This window comes from Alosa alosa, chromosome 6, assembly GCF_017589495.1.
Source record: "Alosa alosa isolate M-15738 ecotype Scorff River chromosome 6, AALO_Geno_1.1, whole genome shotgun sequence".
In the NCBI taxonomy this organism is placed as follows: domain Eukaryota; kingdom Metazoa; phylum Chordata; class Actinopteri; order Clupeiformes; family Clupeidae; genus Alosa; species Alosa alosa.
The window spans coordinates 8,247,968-8,267,444 of NC_063194.1; the positions used below are offsets into that span (position 1 = coordinate 8,247,968).

General features: G+C 46.8%; 1 protein-coding gene across 8 annotated transcripts in view; it reads right to left on the bottom strand.

Moving 5' to 3' along the window:
• Positions 1-293: 293 nt before the first annotated feature.
• LOC125296880 (trinucleotide repeat-containing gene 6A protein-like) overlaps positions 294-19,477 on the bottom strand; it is a 32,831-nt gene continuing 13,647 nt past the window's right edge. For 4 of the 8 annotated variants that reach the window (XM_048246996.1, XM_048246997.1, XM_048246998.1 and 1 more), the window contains 19 exons: positions 15,812-18,499; positions 12,978-13,187; positions 12,424-12,602; positions 12,187-12,267; positions 11,983-12,031; positions 11,746-11,873; positions 11,070-11,189; positions 10,544-10,678; positions 10,193-10,327; positions 9,898-9,975; positions 9,247-9,709; positions 6,701-6,829; positions 6,254-6,415; positions 5,892-6,032; positions 5,490-5,597; positions 5,073-5,285; positions 4,056-4,123; positions 2,237-2,376; positions 294-1,648 (listed from right to left, as the gene is read on the bottom strand). In XM_048246996.1, coding sequence (XP_048102953.1) covers positions 1,258-1,648; positions 2,237-2,376; positions 4,056-4,123; positions 5,073-5,285; positions 5,490-5,597; positions 5,892-6,032; positions 6,254-6,415; positions 6,701-6,829; positions 9,247-9,709; positions 9,898-9,975; positions 10,193-10,327; positions 10,544-10,678; positions 11,070-11,189; positions 11,746-11,873; positions 11,983-12,031; positions 12,187-12,267; positions 12,424-12,602; positions 12,978-13,187; positions 15,812-18,499 — 5,618 coding nt within the window. In that variant the 3' untranslated portion in view covers positions 294-1,257. The remainder of the gene's footprint in view (positions 1,649-2,236; positions 2,377-4,055; positions 4,124-5,072; positions 5,286-5,489; positions 5,598-5,891; positions 6,033-6,253; positions 6,416-6,700; positions 6,830-9,246; positions 9,710-9,897; positions 9,976-10,192; positions 10,328-10,543; positions 10,679-11,069; positions 11,190-11,745; positions 11,874-11,982; positions 12,032-12,186; positions 12,268-12,423; positions 12,603-12,977; positions 13,188-15,811; positions 18,500-19,477) is intronic. The other 4 variants (XM_048247000.1, XM_048247002.1, XM_048247003.1 and 1 more) reach the window with 4 other exon arrangements.

Genomic DNA, 19,477 nt, shown 5'->3' on the forward strand with positions numbered 1-19,477 from the left:
ATTTGGCAGAGAAAAACTTACAGAGCTATAAGTACTTTCAGTGCTAGAAGTTGGATTTTCCTACAAATTTTCTACAGGGGAAAACTGGCTATATTTCCTGAGAACCATGCTGGTTATTTAGCAGACAAGAGGAATAGGTCAAATAACCAACAACATGGCCAAACACTGATCAGTATTCCCAGAGATAGAAAGCTTCGTCTTCATCCTCAATATATTTTTTTGTTCATTTTTTTGTCACTTTTTATATTTTTTTGTACTTTTTTTTTGGTATTTTTTCTTTATGATTTTTTTTCTTTGTTTTTTGTCTTATTATTTTACAATGAAGGAAGAATGAGCATACTTTCCCCCTCAAAAGTCTGTAAACAAGAGGGCGCGATGTGGCACCTCCAAAACAAAATTGAAAGCCTATTTGAAAGTGCTGTTCCCCCTGGCTTGCAGGTCGGGTTTGCAAGTCACAGCTGTGGCTACAGTTTTTACACACTGCAGAGCTAGATTCTTTAGTTTTAAAACACAAAATTGGTGCAATACTTAATTCTGTAATATCATCAAATAATCCTAAGTCAGCATTTATATCTTGATCTTGAACTCCACAATACCACAATAAGGTAGGCGTACATCAAGGCATAGTAGAGCGCACACTTTAAAAACATCCTTGAGTAAACAACTACACTGGAACTGCCGGCCCCCTCGATATTGCAGATTATACGGAGAAAAACCACATTCAGTGCAAAGTTTAAAAAAAAAAAAAAAAGCTCATACTCCAACATTGTCAGCAAACAAATGCAAATAATAAAAATGAAAATAAAAAGAATTGGAATTCAAATAAACATGATGAATAAAACACGAGCTCAATTGAAGCTTTTTTCTGTATGAAGAGCACTACCTGGAAGTGTAAATACATCCTTTCACATTATAGTATTGGCCTGCATGATTCAAGTATTCAAACTGATATGTTTTGGGCTAAAACAAAGTGGACATATGTGCAGAGAAGAAAAAAACGTAACTTATTTCCACAGGGCGACCCCGCCATATTTTTTTTTTGTAAGTGAAGAGAGTGCCGTTTGATTTTTTCTCTTTTTTTTCCCCGTCTGTCTCGATCATAGGATAATGATTTTCTTTATCTTTAAAACTACTCCTAACTCTGAGGTCACAGTTATTTATTCATTTAGGTTGTTTGTATGCTTTTTTGACTATTTTTTTTTGTATTTTATTTTTGTTTGTTTTTATCATTTCGAAGTCAGAAGGTGAAACATACTACTACATGGCCTCCCCACTTCCTGTGAGGTGATCAACAGGTAGGAAGGAGCTGATGGGTGAGGGGCTGCTGATTCGCGCCACGTCGCCGCCGCTGGGGCTTCCCCACAGGCTAGTGGAATAGTTGGGCCCCCCCCACAGTGAGGAGGCGTGGAGGTCTCCCCCGGCGGACCCTGCCAGGCCACTGCCGTTCCAGTGATTCGGATCAGTGCGGGTGGGTGGGAAGGGGTGGGCCGAGCCCTCCATGGAGCTGGGGCCCAAGCGGTTCTGGGATGAGCCCAGCGTCGTTTGCCAGCCAGGAGAGGCAGTCATGGACTGACCTTGTGCAAAGAAACGGTTGATTTCCTCTTCGCTAGCAAACTCAGCAAGAATAGTAGTGTTCCCTAAAACGCACCTGAGGAGGAAGAGGAGGAGGAGAGAAGAGGGCAGGGGTGTGTGATGAGGAGGGGGCATGACATGAGGCAAGGGTTGGGGTAGAACTGGAGAGAGGGGTTCACTTGTAGGGGCACTGAAGGTACCATATACGAGACCCAACCTTCAAGATTAGTCTTCTAGACTGGATTACTACTTCACATATGAGCTCCACCAGAGAGCAGAAATATCTGTAAGAATTGCTGGTGAAATTTACAACAAAAATGTAAACGCTTTTTGTTTTTGCTCCTATTTTTCACGACTTCAAGATGTGATATTACTTCTATACACAAAAAAAGGTTTGTTTCTCTCAAATGTATTGTATACACACACATTGTGTGTAATGTATACAAATGTATCAATGTATTAATGTAACATTTGTTAAAATCTGCATTAATAAGCACTTCACCAAGATAATGCATTCAACAGACACAACTCTTAAGTGAAAAGCAGTTTGACTTAAACAAAAAGCACACTCAACAGACTCTCTAGAGACACTGCAGTCTCAGACTCCTTCAGTCCCCAGCCCTTCTCCGTTTGCACTTACAGGCGAAGCCTAGAGGGTACTTACATGTGCAGAGACTTTTGAGCTTTGGCTGCCTCCTCCTTGGAGCTGTAACAGACCACAGCATTACCGTGGGGCAGGTTCAGGTGGAATGTAATCAGTGGGCCATGCTGCATGCACAGAGTGCGCAGGGTGGATCCGTCGATCTGCACCGGAGGAGGGAGCAAAGGTTACATAGAGATACAGATGATGCAACCCCTTCAGACTGGCCTTCCACATTTTATACAAGAGGTAATGTGCCTTAAGCTTTGTATGGGGCATATCTGTATGTTACATTTTGCCTCTCAAAATGATAAGGTGGTAGATATATCAGAATGGACAACGAATTTGCCTTGCCAGTTCTAGAAGTGTAGCCTGACGAGCCAGACCCTCATTTAAATGTAGGGTCTGGGCACTCACCGTTCGCAGTGCTCAGTCCGAGGGGCGGGATAATCGGTTGCCTTTCAAATTCCCTCTGCACACAATAGGACAGCGCCGAGTCCCATGCGTTTTCCCACCAGCGGAGCTAGTTGGCTAGTTCAAACTTTTGCCATCTTAAAACAAGCTTAACTCGTGTCACACTGTTGGCCAACAGCAACATCCATCATCTTTGTTTTCAAGTAGCAGGGAATTCAAGCCAAACTGTTGCAACTCTGCCATCAATCATTATGTTAAGCCTGCCTAACGACTCTATACACGATTTGATTGGCCTGATAGAAGTGAATTTTTTCAAGCTAACAAGCCAACGGAGAGTTGCTAGACTAGCCCTGGCAGCAATTTAATTTGCTGCCGCTAGGGTGCATCTAGATTTCTAGGCTACTAGAAGTGCATAAGAAAAAAAGATTTCACAAAAGACTTTGTAACTCTTGCCACCGATTTCAGCATTTAACTCATTGAGTGCCAAAAACGTAATATTACGTTTTTCCTTCCCATGCCTTGAGCGCTGATCACTTCCCGTAAAGTTTACAGGCAACACTTCATATTTCATGAAAGACGTGAAATCTACATTTCTAGAAAAAAAACAGCGATTTTGATGAAAACTAGCCACTGTTTAGCTTGGGATTTCTCAAGAACAGAGGCGTGTAGAAATACACGGTTTGCACCCACTGAGAGCTTAAAGTCTCACCTTTTAAACGATCAACAATGGTCTAGATTGCTGGCACTCTAGGACAAAGCTTCCGAAAACAGCTTAGCATTCAATGAGTTAAAGGAGAATTCCGGTGTGATATTGACCTAAAGTGTATTGAAACATGATACCGAGTGTGAATGTATGTCTCATAGCCCATCTCGGCTTGTCCCCTGCACTCCAAAATCTGGCGCTAGTTAGCCGATGCTACCAACAGCTTTTTCAATAGTGGTGCTTCGGCATCGGGCTAGCCATGCAAATAGATCACGGTTTTACACCCATTTACGAGGCTCAATGTATCTCCACACTTCATTGGTAGACTTCCGAGGGCCCTGACATTTAAAACGAGACATTGATAACTTTGAAAAAGCACTGGTAGTTTACTTACAAGACGATTTATACAGACAGTATCTTCACGAAGTTTAGCGTTTGCAGCCATCTTGAATTTAGTCACAATTAGTCGAGCAACGAGTAAGAATGAACAGGTATGATAAGGGATCAGATTCCAAAAATAATTCAGTGGAAATGCATGGATTCCAGTTGCTGCTACTGGAAGAAACTGGAATCCATGCATTTCCACTGAATTATTTTTTGGACTAATAAAAACCTAAAAACTGAAACCTCAAGTCTGCAAGGATCTTGGACTTAAGTTGGTGATGCCTTGCCAACAGCACTTGAGTAATGCAATGCCTAATGAAATGAATGACCTGAGCTTCTTACCTGAGGTGTAAGATTTTTGAGAACGAGCCAATTAGTTCTCCCTGAGCTGCCATCACCCCAGCTGGAGCCTGAGGAGAGACGAGGGGGGAAATGGAGTAAAATGCCAACAGTGATTACATTAAAATATTGCAGTAAATTCATAATAAAACATGACCTGAAAAAAAAAAAAAAAAGGGGGGGGACATCAGAATCAGCTTTATTGGCCAGGTTTGCGTACACAAACAAGGAATTTGACTCCGGTTAATCTTTGCTCTCAAAGTACAACACTCACTTAACATATAAGCATAAAAAAAATAAAAACATAAAAGGAGTAAAGAGAACAGTAAGAATAGAATGAAGGCAGTAGAATATGTCTATGTATGACAATAAATACAGTATGTACATTTGCAAATAAATAAGTATAGACACTCTGGGTGGTATAGGGGTAGTGTAGTTGCTGGTGGGGGCAGGGGTGCAGCTAAGGATGATCGCTTCCTTGTTGTCCCTGTCAAGGTTGCCATGGTCGTGGACCCCTCAACAGGCACAAGCAAGATGCAATATCAGTATAGACTGAGGTTTAAGATTAAAAATAAATATAGTGCAAGGCAGTTCAGTGCAATGATAATGTATTAATAACACTATTGTAACTATTGAAGTAATCATGAGGTAGATGAGCAGAACAGTGTTGATTGACTTTTTTCAGTGTAAGGGTGGGGACTATTTCTGAGTGTTCAACAGAGTGACTGCTTGGGGGAAGAAGCTGTCTGTGTCGGCTAGTTTTGGCAAACAGTGCCCTGTATCGTCTGCCAGAGGGAAGGAGGTTGAACAGTCTGTGACCATGTTTTTAATTGTTATAACATGGACAGCACTCGGTTCATGTCAATCCAGCAAAAATCTGAATACATCTTCCTGGGTAATGTTCAAATACTTTGCAAGGGTCTTAAACCAGGTTATTCCACATAGGCTGAAACTCAAGTTGAGTATTCTCACAAATTACGAGTGTCTCTCACACACACACACACACGGCAGGACACTAACCAGGAGTGAATCTGGATTCAGAACCAGACCAGCCCGCCAGCCGGAGGGAGCTGTTCTCCCAGGACGAGGGCGGCGGCTTCTGGCCGGTGAGGCCGGGAGGAGGGCGGGACGGAGCGGACAGGCCTTTAGGGGGGAGAGGAACTTTCCACAGTTCATGAGCCAAAGAGGTGTTGGTGACCGTACCAGGGGACCATTTGGAGTCACTGTTTCTGGCTGTGAGGAGGAAGAGACAAATTAGGGAGGGTAAAAAGTCCTCATTACACAGTAGACAAACATTTCTTGTGGGTTTATTGCCGTGAACACAATTTACAACAATGCTGAGGGGGAAATATATGCTGATAAATAGTCAGCCTTGGGTGGATGAGTGAATGTATGCAAACATGTAAAGTGAGGACGGCTGTAGGCGGTGGAACGAACCTGAAGTGCTTTGTGCTGTACTGCTGAGGGAACCACTGTGGTTGGAGGCACGAATGGATGACCAGGCACTATTTGAAGGCAGCGTGGTGTTAAGTGATGAGGATGGCCCTGAGGAACCAAAACAAAGCTAAATCAAAAACAGAAACAACCCCATGACTCATCTGTGTCCAAGATGATCACAGCAGCACCGTGGACACAACTAGGCAATGGACTATGCACTTGCATGCAATATGTATGCGCAAGTTCGACCATATGCAACCCGAGCTCAGTGTCTGGGTTTCTCCATTCATTAAAAGGGCACACAAGCAGAGCCTTGATCCAGAGAGCTCAGTGAGGATTTCTAAAAGCTCTTGTCCGACCTGAATGTAGGATAACAAGAACACAAACAAACACATAGCCTACCATTGTTCCTGTCCCTGAGGTGATCAACATCCCGCACTGTATTAATGGAGAGATTATTGATCACACTGCCAGGAGTGACGAAGGGGTCAGTTTCAGGGTCAATGTTTGGATATCCTTTCCAGGGCTCACCAGGTCGGAATTCTGTCCAAGGATAATGAAACACTTGTTAGAACTTGGTGATGCAAAAAATGGCCAGTGTAACGCCAGAGATGGCCAACTGCAACTGGTCTAATTACAGCTAAGGACTTTTGACAAAATACAGGTAGACATCAGGGTTTTTTTAGGTTTGCGAAATAGGCTTCTGTCTATAAAAATGTCTCCAGCCTGACGAAAATGTATCTGATGTGTGTCTGGGTACTCACCTGGTGGCCAGTTGACGTTGCTGGAACCATGAGGTGATTTGGCACGGCTGGGCCAGCCATCCCCCACCGACCCAGGAGGACTCAGGGGGGAGCTGCTGGCGTTCATGAAGTCATACGGACCAAAGGGGGAGTCCTCAAGCCTCAAACCAGAGGACGTAGCACCTGCGCAAAGGACAAACACCATTTGAGCTCACCACAGGATAAATAATAATAACAAATAATATTTACTATAATTGATGCTTTTATTTACTATTCTTTGTGTAAAGCACATTGAGCTCACTGCAGAAAGCACCACTCATTCAAATACACAGACATCTTAAGCTACGGTGTGCAGAAATATCCAAAAGTTAGTATCAGCAAGCTCTGATATAGTGTAAATATACTCTTACAAGCTTGTCTGGCAAGGCAGCAGCCTTTTTGGGAGTTTCCTCTAGGTCTTCAACTCACCAGGTTTGCTGGGATTTTGATCAAGTGGCGAGTTGGAAATGTCCATGGCAGTCCATTTCTTCAGACGGGACTGGGGCTCTTTGTAACCAACACTGCCGATGTCTAGATTGCTTACATTCGAGGTCAAACCTATGAGACGAGAAAAGGGAAAGAAGCCAATCTGTAAATACATATAACTTCAATAAGTTATTTAAATTAACTATAAATAAAATGGAGGGGGGAAAAAGAGAAGGGCATTAAAATAGATTAGACAAAAACAATTCCCCAAGACTATTAGCAGAAAAAAAAAAAATATGGAATGTTACTCAAAACATCTTTACAAAGATGTGCTTTTGTTGAATTTGCATTGAATTGTTTAAAGCTTTAAGAAACTGGCATTACTTAAAAAAAAAACTGCAAGGATGAAAAAGCCATCAACATAAAGCCTAGACACACAGCACTTCTAGTTGCACTGAAAAGGGGAAGCACACAAAATAAAGCAATGTTAACACATTTCAAGGTGCACATAGGTTGATAGATGAGGGCTAAATCAGAACGAGGCCTAAACTCAGCCGTTTCAATTTATCACCCATCCATTCAATCCTTTCACTTTTGTGACAATTCACGTACAACAAAAAATATCCTTGTGATAGCCACGAAACAGATGAGTGTACGTGGAAAAACAAATAAAAGCAAACAAACCAAAACCAAAAAATGGGGTCTTATTCACCTCTTGACATTGTGTTGTTCTCAGGACAGGCAAATCCCTCCGACCGGATGGGAGGGGTGAGCCCGCCCCATGTGACCGCTGCTCAGGGCTGGGCTAAGGAGGCTATGGGTCTGACTACTGCCAGCGGGGGGCACAGCCTGCCATCTCGAGGCAAACATCATGTTGTTGGGCTTGCCAGCGTGGTTGGTGCAACAGAGACTCAGCCTGGCTTAGCTGGGGGACGGAATGGGGATGGGGGAGGACACCCACCTAAAGGGAAATTAGTGAACCAGCTCATGGCGCTGGCCTGCTTTTTTTCTGCATGTCTGATGCTTTGTTGGGATATTAGGCTGTCCAGGTAGGACTTGGAAGCCCGGCTGGTGCAGGGAGAGAGGCTTGGAGAGGTCTGCTGCTTCAGCAGGGAGGGGGTCAAGGCTGGCCAAAGCTGGATCATCTGGCGTGTGGGGGCCCAGGGGGCTTAACCCTGAGAGATTGAAAAAAGAGAAAGAGAGAGAGAGAGAAAAAAAGAGAGAGACAGAGAGAAACAGAGATGGTCAAAGTGAGAAAATGTGACATGCTTACTTAATGCAAGGGCACAATATTTTACTGGCTAGTACAGATGAGACTGGGCAGAAGAGGTGGTAGGCCAGACTCAGCAGCCCCACCTGTGGCTCCTGCCGACGCTTCACCAACTGGCATGGCCCTGGGATTCATCTTCTGCTGTTGCTGAAGGGAGAAGGAGGCTGGATGGGGGAGAAACAATTCAACCCATTAACTCAGGAACAAAACAAATACATAATACAAATACTTCATTCATAAACCCCAGAGTAGTCTGCTTCATTCTGGACCCTAATTTCCAAAAGGCATCGTGGTTGCATGATTCCTACTGCAAAATATCCAAACCACTGGTCTTTCTTTTGAGGGGTAAACCTAATGGTCTGTAGACATTCAGCTTGACCTACCTGCAACTGGTTGATCTGAGAGAGTTGAGACAGCTGGTTCAGTTGGGACAACTGGTTGAGCATGGCAACCTGCTGAGGGTTGAACAGGGGTTCAGACTTCCATTATTAGGGGGGTACTTCAAAGACGGAGGGACCTGTGCAGAGAAATATAAGACAGGAATGGGAGGCTTAGATCAGTGAGACCAAACCATCTTTGAGAAGTCCTGTGTAAAAAATCTAGAATCACAACATGCAAGTCCAGACAGCACCTAGCTGATATCCCACAGGTTTACTACCACTTTGTGTTGTGACTTGCATTTGTTTAGAAACCCAACACTGAGTGAGAGCTCGGAGGCGTAATGGGGGCCCACCTGAGAGGGCAGTAGATTTGGAGGCACTTGAGTACGGAGATTGGGCTGCGCAGAGTTCAGAGGCTGTGCTGAAGGCTGCTGGGAGCTCCGGCCTTGTGCTGCTGCATTGCTACCACCAAACATGGGGTTTACATTCTGTGTATGGGGACAGAGGAGCACAGGGGGTTAGACACTGAGGGGTCGAGAAGACAGAGTGGACACACACAACTAAAAAAAAAAAAAACTGCAAGGATGAAAAAAAGCCATCAACATAAAAGCCTAGACACACAGCACTTCTAGTTGCACTGAAAAGGGAAGCACACAAAATAAAGCAATGTTAACACATTTCAAGGTGCACATAGGTTGATAGATGAGGGCTAAATCAGAACGAGGCCTAAACTCAGCCGTTTCAATTTATCACCCATCCATTCAATCCTTTCACTTTTGTGACAATTCACGTACAACAAAAAATATCCTTGTGATAGCCACGAAACAGATGAGTGTACGGGAAAACAAATAAAAGCAAACAAACCAAAACCAAAAATGGGGGGGGGGGGGGTTATTCACCTCTTGACATTGTGTTGTTCTCAGGACAGGCAAAGGTCCTCCCGGACCGGGATGGGAGGGGTGAGCCCGGCCCCATGTGACCGTTGCTCAGGGCTGGGCTAAGGAGGCTATGGGTCTGACTACTGCCAGCGGGGGTACAGCCTGCCATCTCGGAGGCAAACATCATGTTGTTGGGCTTGCCAGCGTGTTGGTGCAACAGAGACTCAGCCTGGCTTAGCGTGGGACGGGAATGGGGATGGGGAGGACACCCACCTAAAGGGAAATTAGTGAACGAGCTCATGGCGCTGGCCTGCTCTTTCTGCATGTCTGATGCGTTTTGTTGGGATATTAGGCTGTCCAGGTAGGACTTGAAGCCCGGCTGGTGCAGGGAGAGAGGCTGCGGAGAGGTCTGCTGCTTCAGCAGGGAGGGGTCAAGGTGGCGCGGCGGCTGGATCATCTGCGGTGAGGGGCCCAGGGGGCGACCCTGAGAGATTGAAAAAAAGAGAGAAAGAGAGAGAGAGAGAGAGAAAAAAGAGAGAGACAGAGAGAAACAGAGATGGTCAAAGTGAGAAATGTGACATGCTTACTTAATGCAAGGGCACAATATTTTACTGGCTAGTACAGATGAGACTGGGCAGAAGAGGTGGTAAGGCCAGACTCAGCAGCCCTTACCTGTGGCTCCTGCTGACGCCCACCAACTGGCATGGCCCTGGGATTCATCTTCTGCTGTTGCTGTTGGAGAAGGAGGCGCTGGATGGGGAGAAACAATTCAACTCATTAACTCAGGAACAAAACAAATACATAATACAAATACTTCATTCATAAACCCCAGAGTAGTCTGCTTCATTCTGGACCCTAATTTCCAAAAGGCATCGTGGTTGCATGATTCCTACTGCAATATCCAAACCACTGGTCTTTCTCTTTGAGGGGTAAACCGAATGGTCTGTAGACATTCAGCTTGACCTACCTGCAACTGGTTGATCTGAGAGAGTTGAGACAGCTGGTTCAGTTGGGACAACTGGTTGAGCATGGCAACCTGCTGAGGGTTGAACAGGGGGTTCAGACTTCCATTATTAGGGGGGTACTTCAAAGACGGAGGGACCTGTGCAGAGAAATATAAGACAGGAATGGGAGGCTTAGATCAGTGAGACCAAACCATCTTTGAGAAGTCCTGTGTAAAAAATCTAGAATCACAACATGCAAGTCCAGACAGCACCTAGCTGATATCCCACAGGTTTACTACCACTTTGTGTTGTGACTTGCATTTGTTTAGAAACCCAACACTGAGTGAGAGCTCGGAGGCGTAATGGGGGCCCACCTGAGAGGGCAGTAGATTTGGAGGCACTTGAGTACGGAGATTGGGCTGCGCAGAGTTCAGAGGCTGTGCTGAAGGCTGCTGGGAGCTCCGGCCTTGTGCTGCTGCATTGCTACCACCAAACATGGGGTTTACATTCTGTGTATGGGGACAGAGGAGCACAGGGGGTTAGACACTGAGGGGTCGAGAAGACAGAGTGGACACACACAACTAAAAAAAAAAAAAAAAGGAGGAATGTCAGAATGCTGAGTGGGTTTATTACCCCACCGCAACACATTCACACTTACACGCCTAAATTAAGCCTTAAGTTGTGGCCGTGATGAGCCAACATTTGAGTAATGGAAAACATGAATGCCACAAAACTGCTCCATAGGCTTGGTATGATATGGGCTGATTGGTGGACTAATTTCTAGTGGGAGACTGAAATGGGACCAAATAGTCACAAGGATGGACAGACTGGCGGATGGAAAGGTGGAAACAGATTGACACACAGGCGGACCATCCTCGGGAGCAGCCAGGACTGACTCACCTGTCGACCAGGACCAGAGTTAGTCTGGCTGTTTGGTGAGGAATAATTGGGGTTCTGATTGGGATCATGTGGGGGCTCTTCTGACCCATTGGCGTCATAAGAGGCCACAGAAAGCGCGTTCTGCTGGCCAGCCAGCCAGGCAGACAGGCAGGCAGGCAACCACAGAGCAAGCAGAGGGGAGAAGAGCAGGAGGAACAGCAGCAGAGGCAGCAGAGCCAGGAACAGCAGCAGCAGCAACAGCAGTAGTCACCCAACAGGGGAAAAGACCCGAAGAAGCCAGAAGATAAAAAAAAATAATCGACAGAGAGGAAAGGGAGCAAGACAGAAAGGGAAGGGAGGGAGGAGGAGGAGGAGGAAAAGAAAAGCTACGTTAGCATATGCCACAGCTACGACTGCAACAGCTTAGCTAAGAGCAGAGGAGACACACAGAAAGTGCCATAGAGGCACCCAAAACAGTGCTGAGGCACTCAAAAATCACCGCATGCAGTTGTCTTTCACCCTCAGCGAGCTCCACCATTTCACAATGGCCATTCACCAGTCAGGAAGAAAGTGCTAGAAAAACGCAGGACTGCATTCAGTCCACTAGGGGGAGCCTGAGCATCCAGCAGGGCCAGAAGCTGACTGCAGACCACAGGAAAAAAAGGGGGGTGGCGCTTCACCATGCAGTATCACTGACCTTATCAAAGTAGCTACTGCGGTCCATGGAGTCTTTGTGGATCTGGTGGCGAGAGGCAGCATTCTTGCCGTAGTCGCCCATGTTCATAACATGCTTGTCAACGTCCATTCTCTTGTCCGTCATCATTCCTGCACAATGGGAACACAAAAGGGTCAATGGCACAGTCACTCAACTGACCCGTGGCATTAAGAGCCCTTTGATTTAGGCCATTAAACTACTGAATGGACAAAAACTCACCACCAGACATGTCCATCTTATTGCTCTTGTGAGATTCTTCAGATTCTCTCTGCAGGGAAACAGACAAAGCAATGTCAGCTTATTTAGCAGTCTCCTTCGGAGTCCCTCGGCCATTCTACATGCAGCTCGGTCTGATATTGCATTGTTTTACACAATATATTGAATAGGGTCTTGTAAGTAACTGGAAGGGGCAACAATACTTACTGAGAAATTCATTGAATTGTTGAATTTGTTCACAAACGGACCCATCCATGGATCTTCTTGCTTACCAACACCTTTATGCATCTGGAAAAAGATGTGACGAACAAACAAATTGCACCCAAATTTGTTAAATAAAAAAAAATAAAAAACTATGAACTGTACGTCTGTACATTTGTGTGCATCTTGCACAAAATGTGCATTTAGTCAAAACAAAATGGTAGTGGTGAATGTGTTTCTTACCTTTGGAGGCATCTTCTTCATGTAGGACCAGTTTCCAGATTGGTTGACCTCCTGTGAGGTGTTGTTATTCCACATACCGATCTCCACCTCCTCCTCCTCCTCCCCCCAGTTTGAATGCATCCCCGTACCCTGCATGGGGATCTCTTCTCCACACCAGTTCTCTTGCATAGGTTTGGATACTGCAACAACACAACCACAAACACAAATTCAGACGAGTCAAAGAACACAATACAAGCATGGATGACGAAAGACCTCCAACACAGACCTCAACCTCTATATAGAGAATAACTATAAATGGGTCAAAGCTCTGTGGACAGCGGGGCATTTGAAGTACACTGCACAAAGGCTGCATTTCTCTTATACTGTCCATGTTTGTGTGTGTGTGTATATATATATATATATATATATATATATATATATATATATATATATATATATATATATATATATATATATATATATATATATATATATATATATATATATATAGTCCGTGTGTGGGTCCATGTGTGTACTTACACTGTTTGTGTGTGTGTGTGTGTGTAGGCGCTCACCAGTCTTGTGCGGAGGCTGCTGGCCCATGGAGGAGTTGCCCCAGCCCATGTTTCCAGAACCATCTCTGCTTGGATCCTCCCAACCGGACCCCGTGTCCATGGGTTTGCCCCAGGCTGAGGTGCCGTTGTCCACAGAGACCGGCGGTCCAGACGGCTCGCCCCACGTGGAGGACTCCATCTTCTGTGGCGCACTGTACGTCTCTCCCCAACCTGAAGAGTCAGTGGTAATGGTGAGCAGTGAACACAGCAGCAAAATTGCAGATATTTGTACATAAACTGGTATTGACAAAACATCAGATTGAAAATGACGATATATTTGGACAAAATCAACAAAAATGGACTCCTATAAACTGACCAAATATATTGATTACGTTCCATGAAGTAGCCCATGTTGATTTGTTCAGCGTAAAATAGAGATGCACCGATATGGAATTTTAGTGCCGATAACGATAACCGATATTTATTGGTTTGTTGTGGCCGATACCGATATGATAACCGATAATATTACTCTATACTATTTATTTTCTAAAAAGTGATTAATTTTTATTAATTTTATTGCAGTAATTTTACCTACCACCAAATGATGGACAGAACTCACTAATAGTCCTCTATTAATTTCCTCATAATAGTACGGCAGTCAACAACATAACAGTAGCCTAGCCCTACAGTATGTGTGGCTCCTTTAAGTGAAACTGACGTCAGTGAATTGCGAGTGAGTGGCTAGAGTTTTAATCGTTTTCATTCAGGACTAAAACGCTCATAAACGGCTCAGCTTGGAATAAGCTACAGTATAGCGACCAAATCAGAGTTTGTGAGGGAAACTTCTCAGACTGTATCTTATGTCCGTCTACTCTGTTGCGCACAACCTGCTGCAGCAGAAATGAAAGGCGTTAGCCCCGAAGGTTTTAATAACTTATTATGGTGACCTGTCTGGAACTGAAGCACGAATGGTTAGCGTATTTCTAGGTAATAATACAAAACCCAAGCTAAAGTAATGCAAATATAATACTAAAACACAACTTAGAACTAGGCCTACTTATGTACTCCTCCCACTAACGAGTTTGTTTATTTGTTTCCCCGACCAGCGCGGTAAATTGCAAACACACCAGCACAAGACGGCTCTAGATAGGGCTGAGCTCCGCTCTGTTAAGGTTAAATGGCGGATCATTCACAAGAGGATTTTGAGATGCACAGATTCCCAAATGAACGCATATCCACAGATTTTGTTAGAGTGGTGAAACACATTCACACCGCTGACATTATATTGAGGAAAAAGTATAGCCAACCAAGCTCAAGTAGCTCAGTGTAGCCAGGCGGACCTTATGTAGGCCTAAATTAGGACTTTAAAAAAATATCGGCGCAAATTATCGGCCAGAATTCTGTTATCGGACCGATAATATTTTCATTTTTTCACTTATCGGCCAATAATATATCGGCCGCCGATATATCGTGCATCCCTAGCGTAAAATAACTGAATCGTATTTAATGCAAATACTGGTAAAAAAAAAATATATACTGAAATCGTTGCATTTTTCCAGTTCAGTATGCACCCCTCTGTGGCCCAGTTTAGATAAGCCTTATGTAAGCCGTGTTTACTCTGATGTTGTACCCTTACGCCTCCGTATATCTGACCACGGGGCATTTTGCACTTTCACCAATCGACACATGCTCAGGATTCTTCTTTATAAAAATAGCCTTGTTCATGTGTGTCCCCAATGATCAAGTTGCTACCATATGACTGCAGCATCAGCGGCCATGTAACCCTAGACTCTTTTTTTGCCATCAGATTGGTTCATCTCATGCCAAACCCACACTGACCCCGGGACATTTGTTGACCAAGAACCAGTGGCAACAGAAAAAAAAACATGCTAAGACTTCTGCTAACCGCATTACATTAAGACGTCAGAAGGGATAAAAGAGCCTTTATATGCCAGTGTTCAAAGCAGGGGTGAAAAAGTTTCACTTTTCAGGCTGTTTATACTAGCACAAGAGTTTGTCTGGCTTTCAATTTTAAATTATAGGGGAATAATTCCAAACAAGGAAATGAGAATGAACGATAAAGTCATGGTCATGCTGCCATTAAACCCTAAGTTTATTGCTGTACAATACAGCCATCCCTGTGGGGAAAAACGGGTATAATTGTCTTTTATGAGAAAAGGCAATGCTTTTATTTTAAGGCACTTTTTGTATCGTGTTTGTGTTGTATTTCTCTTCTGAATGGACTCCTAGTCTGGTGGTATAACTGAAAAACTGAACTTAACCAGAGACTTTCTAATGAGGAGACAACGCACTAAAAGAATCCTCCATAGAAATGCATGGGGTTGGTTCGTAACGCCAATATGGCAGTAGCAAAGTCCTTTTAAGCAAGTCCCTCCACTCGGCGGCCATATTGCAACTCTTTTTGGGCACTTATCGGGCATCTATTTCGGCAGAAATGCGCGTGCGCAAGGCTTCACGACACCAATCTTGCTCCAGCGGCGAGATCCCAACACATGATTGGCACGATGTCTTCACAACACACCACATTATTGGCTCAATGTATTCACAATATCAACGTTTTGCCGCGGAAGGGGTGTGATGTGTAGACAACTGCCATATTGGCGTAACAAATGCATTTCTATGGAGGATGTTTTGAGTGCTGTGTCTCCTCATTAGAAAGTCTCTGGCAGTAGTCTTTACACATATCCTGCCCCTTCCTGTATGCCTCCCCATTCACTTGAATAGGAAAATAGCTGCCCGATAACTGCACAAAGTGCGTTGCAAAATGGCCGCCAAGCGGGGGAACTTGCCTAAAAGGACTTTGACTGAACTAAACTAAGCTTCTCCACACCCACCTGAGCTGCAAGTCTTCTCCTTGGGAGCCATGTTGGTTGGGACCTGAGGTGGCTGAGGTTGGGGCTGCGGTGGGGGCTGCTGCTGCTGCTGCTGGGGCGGGGGCGGGGGTCCCTCCATGGCCTGATCTGCAGCCATGTTCTTATTCCACATGTTCATACTGCCATAGTTGTATTTGTGGGGGTCTCCCCATGCTGTTGTGCCGTCGTCGATCTCCCTACGGCGCCTGATGGACTCAGGGGAAGGCTCTTCCCAACCAGTGGAGTGTTCGTCCTTCTGGAGAGTGGGGATGGGGCCTCCCAGCCAACCAGTGGCTTTGTTGGAGCCAGGGCCGCCCGTCTGGGAATTGGGGGCTCCACGGAAGGATCCACTGTTGGCATCCTGCGGCGGCTTGCCCCATTCAGGGGCGCTGCAGGCGTGGCTGGGTTTGGGGGGCTCGGCTCCCCAGCCTTGGTTCTGAGTGCTGGGTTTCTGGGGTTCTCCCCAGCCACTGCTAGCCGGGCCATTCTGGTCAGGGGTGTTGCCGGCACCGTTGCCGCCCCAGGTGTTGCTGCTGGTGCTGCTGCGACCCCTGTCGTTCCAGCCTGAGCCGGAACGGTCGCCGTCACTGTCCCGTTCCCAGGTTCCCGTGCTGGTCTTCTGGGGCTCACCCCAGTGGTTTCCGCGCGACCCGCCGTCATCGCCGCCACCGGCGCTCCAGCTTTCTCCGCTGGAGGTGGTGCCCCAGCCCTGCTTGGTCTTGGGGGCGTTGTTCCAGGTGGATGAAGAAGAGGGCTTGTCCTTGCTGCCACCCCATTTGTTCGAACTGTCCTCCCAGCCTCCAGACTGCCCGCTCTGGCCTTTGGAGTCACCCCATCCAGAGGATGGCTTTGGATCGCCCCACCCTGACATGGTGGATCCATCGTTGTTATTGTGGTTGTTGTTGCCGGGCCCGTCTCCCCATCCTCCACCGGAGCTGGACGTCTGCTGCGGGGCAGCGGTGCCCCAGCCGGACATGTCCGGGACCGGCTTCTTCTCTGTGCTGGAGACGTCCCAGGCAGTGTTCTGCCGGACTGGCGTCTGACCCCAGCCAGTGTTGGACAGGACGCGGGGGTCCACGTCCGCCCGGGTCAGCGGCGTGGTGATGGGGCCCGGCGGGTTGACCCTCCTGCGGTTACCACTGCTGCCGCTCCGCTCACCACGGCCGCAGGAGCTCTCGCCGCTGCCCTCACTGCCCGTGGACTTGTTCCATGTGCTGCTCTGAGAGGCCTGACCACTGCTTCCGCCGCCGCTGCCGCCAACTCCCAACCCCAGAGCGTCATCCTCCAGGGACTTCCAGCCGTTTGTTCCCTTCCTGCCCCCGTTTGTGCCGTCATTGGAATGCTGATTGTTGCCGGGCAGTGGGTTCCACTCCCCGTTGGGGACCTTAGTGCCAGTGTTTGAAGAAGAGGAGGAGGAGGAAGAAGAGGAGGACGAAGACACACTGCCCCAGGGCCTGGGGATGCTGGCGGGGCCCATGCCGTTATTACCCGTCCCCCAGGCGGAGAGGTCTTGCGGGCCGGAGGCGGGGGCCGAATCCCAGCCCCCACCGCGACTGGCTAGCCCGTTGCTGCCGATATTATTCTTGAAGGGAGCATTGGTGTTGGCAGAGACCGAGCCGTTGGCCCCCGGCTGCATTAGAGTTGCATTCACAGTGTCACCCGCGGCTGGGCCTTTGGGCGCGGGGCATTTGTCTCCGGAATAAGTAGTGCCGGGCGGAGCTCCCCACGACGTACCGTACGACCCGCCGTTCGTTCCTTCGCCGCCGTTGCCATGCTGCTGCTGCTGAGAAATGGAAGTGCCGTTGGAGACGGGAGAGGGCATGGGGAGCTGCGGGGAGCCCCCTGAGCTCACAGGCCAGGCTCGGTGCCCCGCGGACTGCTCACTCATCTGCACTGAACCTGTAGAGTTTGGTAAACTAGAGGTCAACGTGTTAGTAGTGTTATTTGGTCCATTCATTTCAGTGTTAAGGTTTTGAGGCTGCCCACTTGGAAGCTTGCTTGTACCGTTGACGTCGGACTCGGCCATGCTGTCCTGCAGGGTCCCCCAGGACATCGGAGAGTTAATACTACTCTGAAGGCTGGGCATATGACCTACGGTGCTTCGTTGTGTGTTGGTGCCACCATTCCCGAGGGGGTTAGGCCCAGTGTTCTGCAGAACAGGCCAGGCACCATGGTTGGCATTTGGGTTCAAAGTGCTTGGATTTATACCTCCATTGGTTGAGGGACCTTGGGTACCCCATGCATTTAATTTACCATGGCTGTTTTCAGCCAGCTTGCCACCAGGGTTCTCTCCTGAGCCTTGGCATGTGCTTAGCATCGGGCCATTGGAAACGCCCCAAGGCCCCTTGACACTCCCATTGCCAACGTTATTGCTGCCATTTGCAACCATAAATGGGGAGCTCTGACCGTTGCTGCCTTGTCTATTGCCGTTGCTGTCACTGCCAGTGTTTCCAGAAGCCATTATACTAAGGTTTTTCTCCGACCCAGAGCTGGAGGCAGAGTCAGCGTCCATACATTCTGAGGCTAACTCTGGGTCACTGCCAGTGATGGAGGGCCACTGTCCCTTGTCACAACCCTCTACAATGACTTTTCCCCAGTTGCTGTTCGAGTCGCTGCCAGAACTCCAAGGAGAATTTTCATACTGGGAATCCAAGCCAGTGTGATCCAAACCTGCAGATTACAAGAGGGGTGGAAATGAGGAAACAGAAATATGATGCGTCAGTGAACAGGTCTTCCAACGCCATATACAACATGTATACCATAGCCTATGCTATATGATATAACAATGAAACATACAGAGGCAAAAAACTTAATGGAAACTGTGCTCAACATCAAAAGCATTAAACACATTAAACAGACTAAACATATTACACAGACTATTGCCATGCTAATAGAAAGGCACAATTATACATTTACACCAACACCACATACAATTCAACCAATCATTATGAGACTGACTATCCTATATGAACACCACAAACTAGTTCACACACACACACACAAACACACAGACAAAGCAATGAAATGACATGGGTATGAAATACAGCCCTGGTCGCGTATTACACACATTATATTCCTGTGCTTTGTTTAGGGGGCTCCTATTTGTTTACGGATTAGTGCACATTAAGAGCTCGGCTGACCACAGGCTGCGCGAGTCCCTGCCGAGCACCGTCTCGCCCCAGCCTGGCTCCAACACAGGCGCAGCTGCCACCATTTTGTAGCAGCAGCATGAGCCTGCTACATGCCAAAAGCTCGGAAAGAGAGGCAGCTAACGCAAGGCTAGAAAGCTATGCCGAATAAGTGTGGGGAAGGGATGGGGGTTTGGTTTGCTCTTTTGTTTTGACCATCGGATTTCCCACCAAATTTCAATGCCTAGGCTACACACAGACCGAGCTTTCCCCGCTCCCACACCCGTAGCAATGCAATGAGTCCTTGACAGTGCAGCCAACTTCTCTATTTTTCTCCTCACAGACCATCTCATACTCTTGTTCGAGGAAGGAAGAAAACAAAATTGTCCTTATTTCAGCTAGTCTGCCCTTGCTCTTTCAAATCGCACTCCAAGATGGCTGCCAAGCTCCCCAGAGAACGGTCCTCTTGCCAAGTCTGAGCGCTCTCTGAATCAGACGTGCCATGACACAAAGGAGCCCA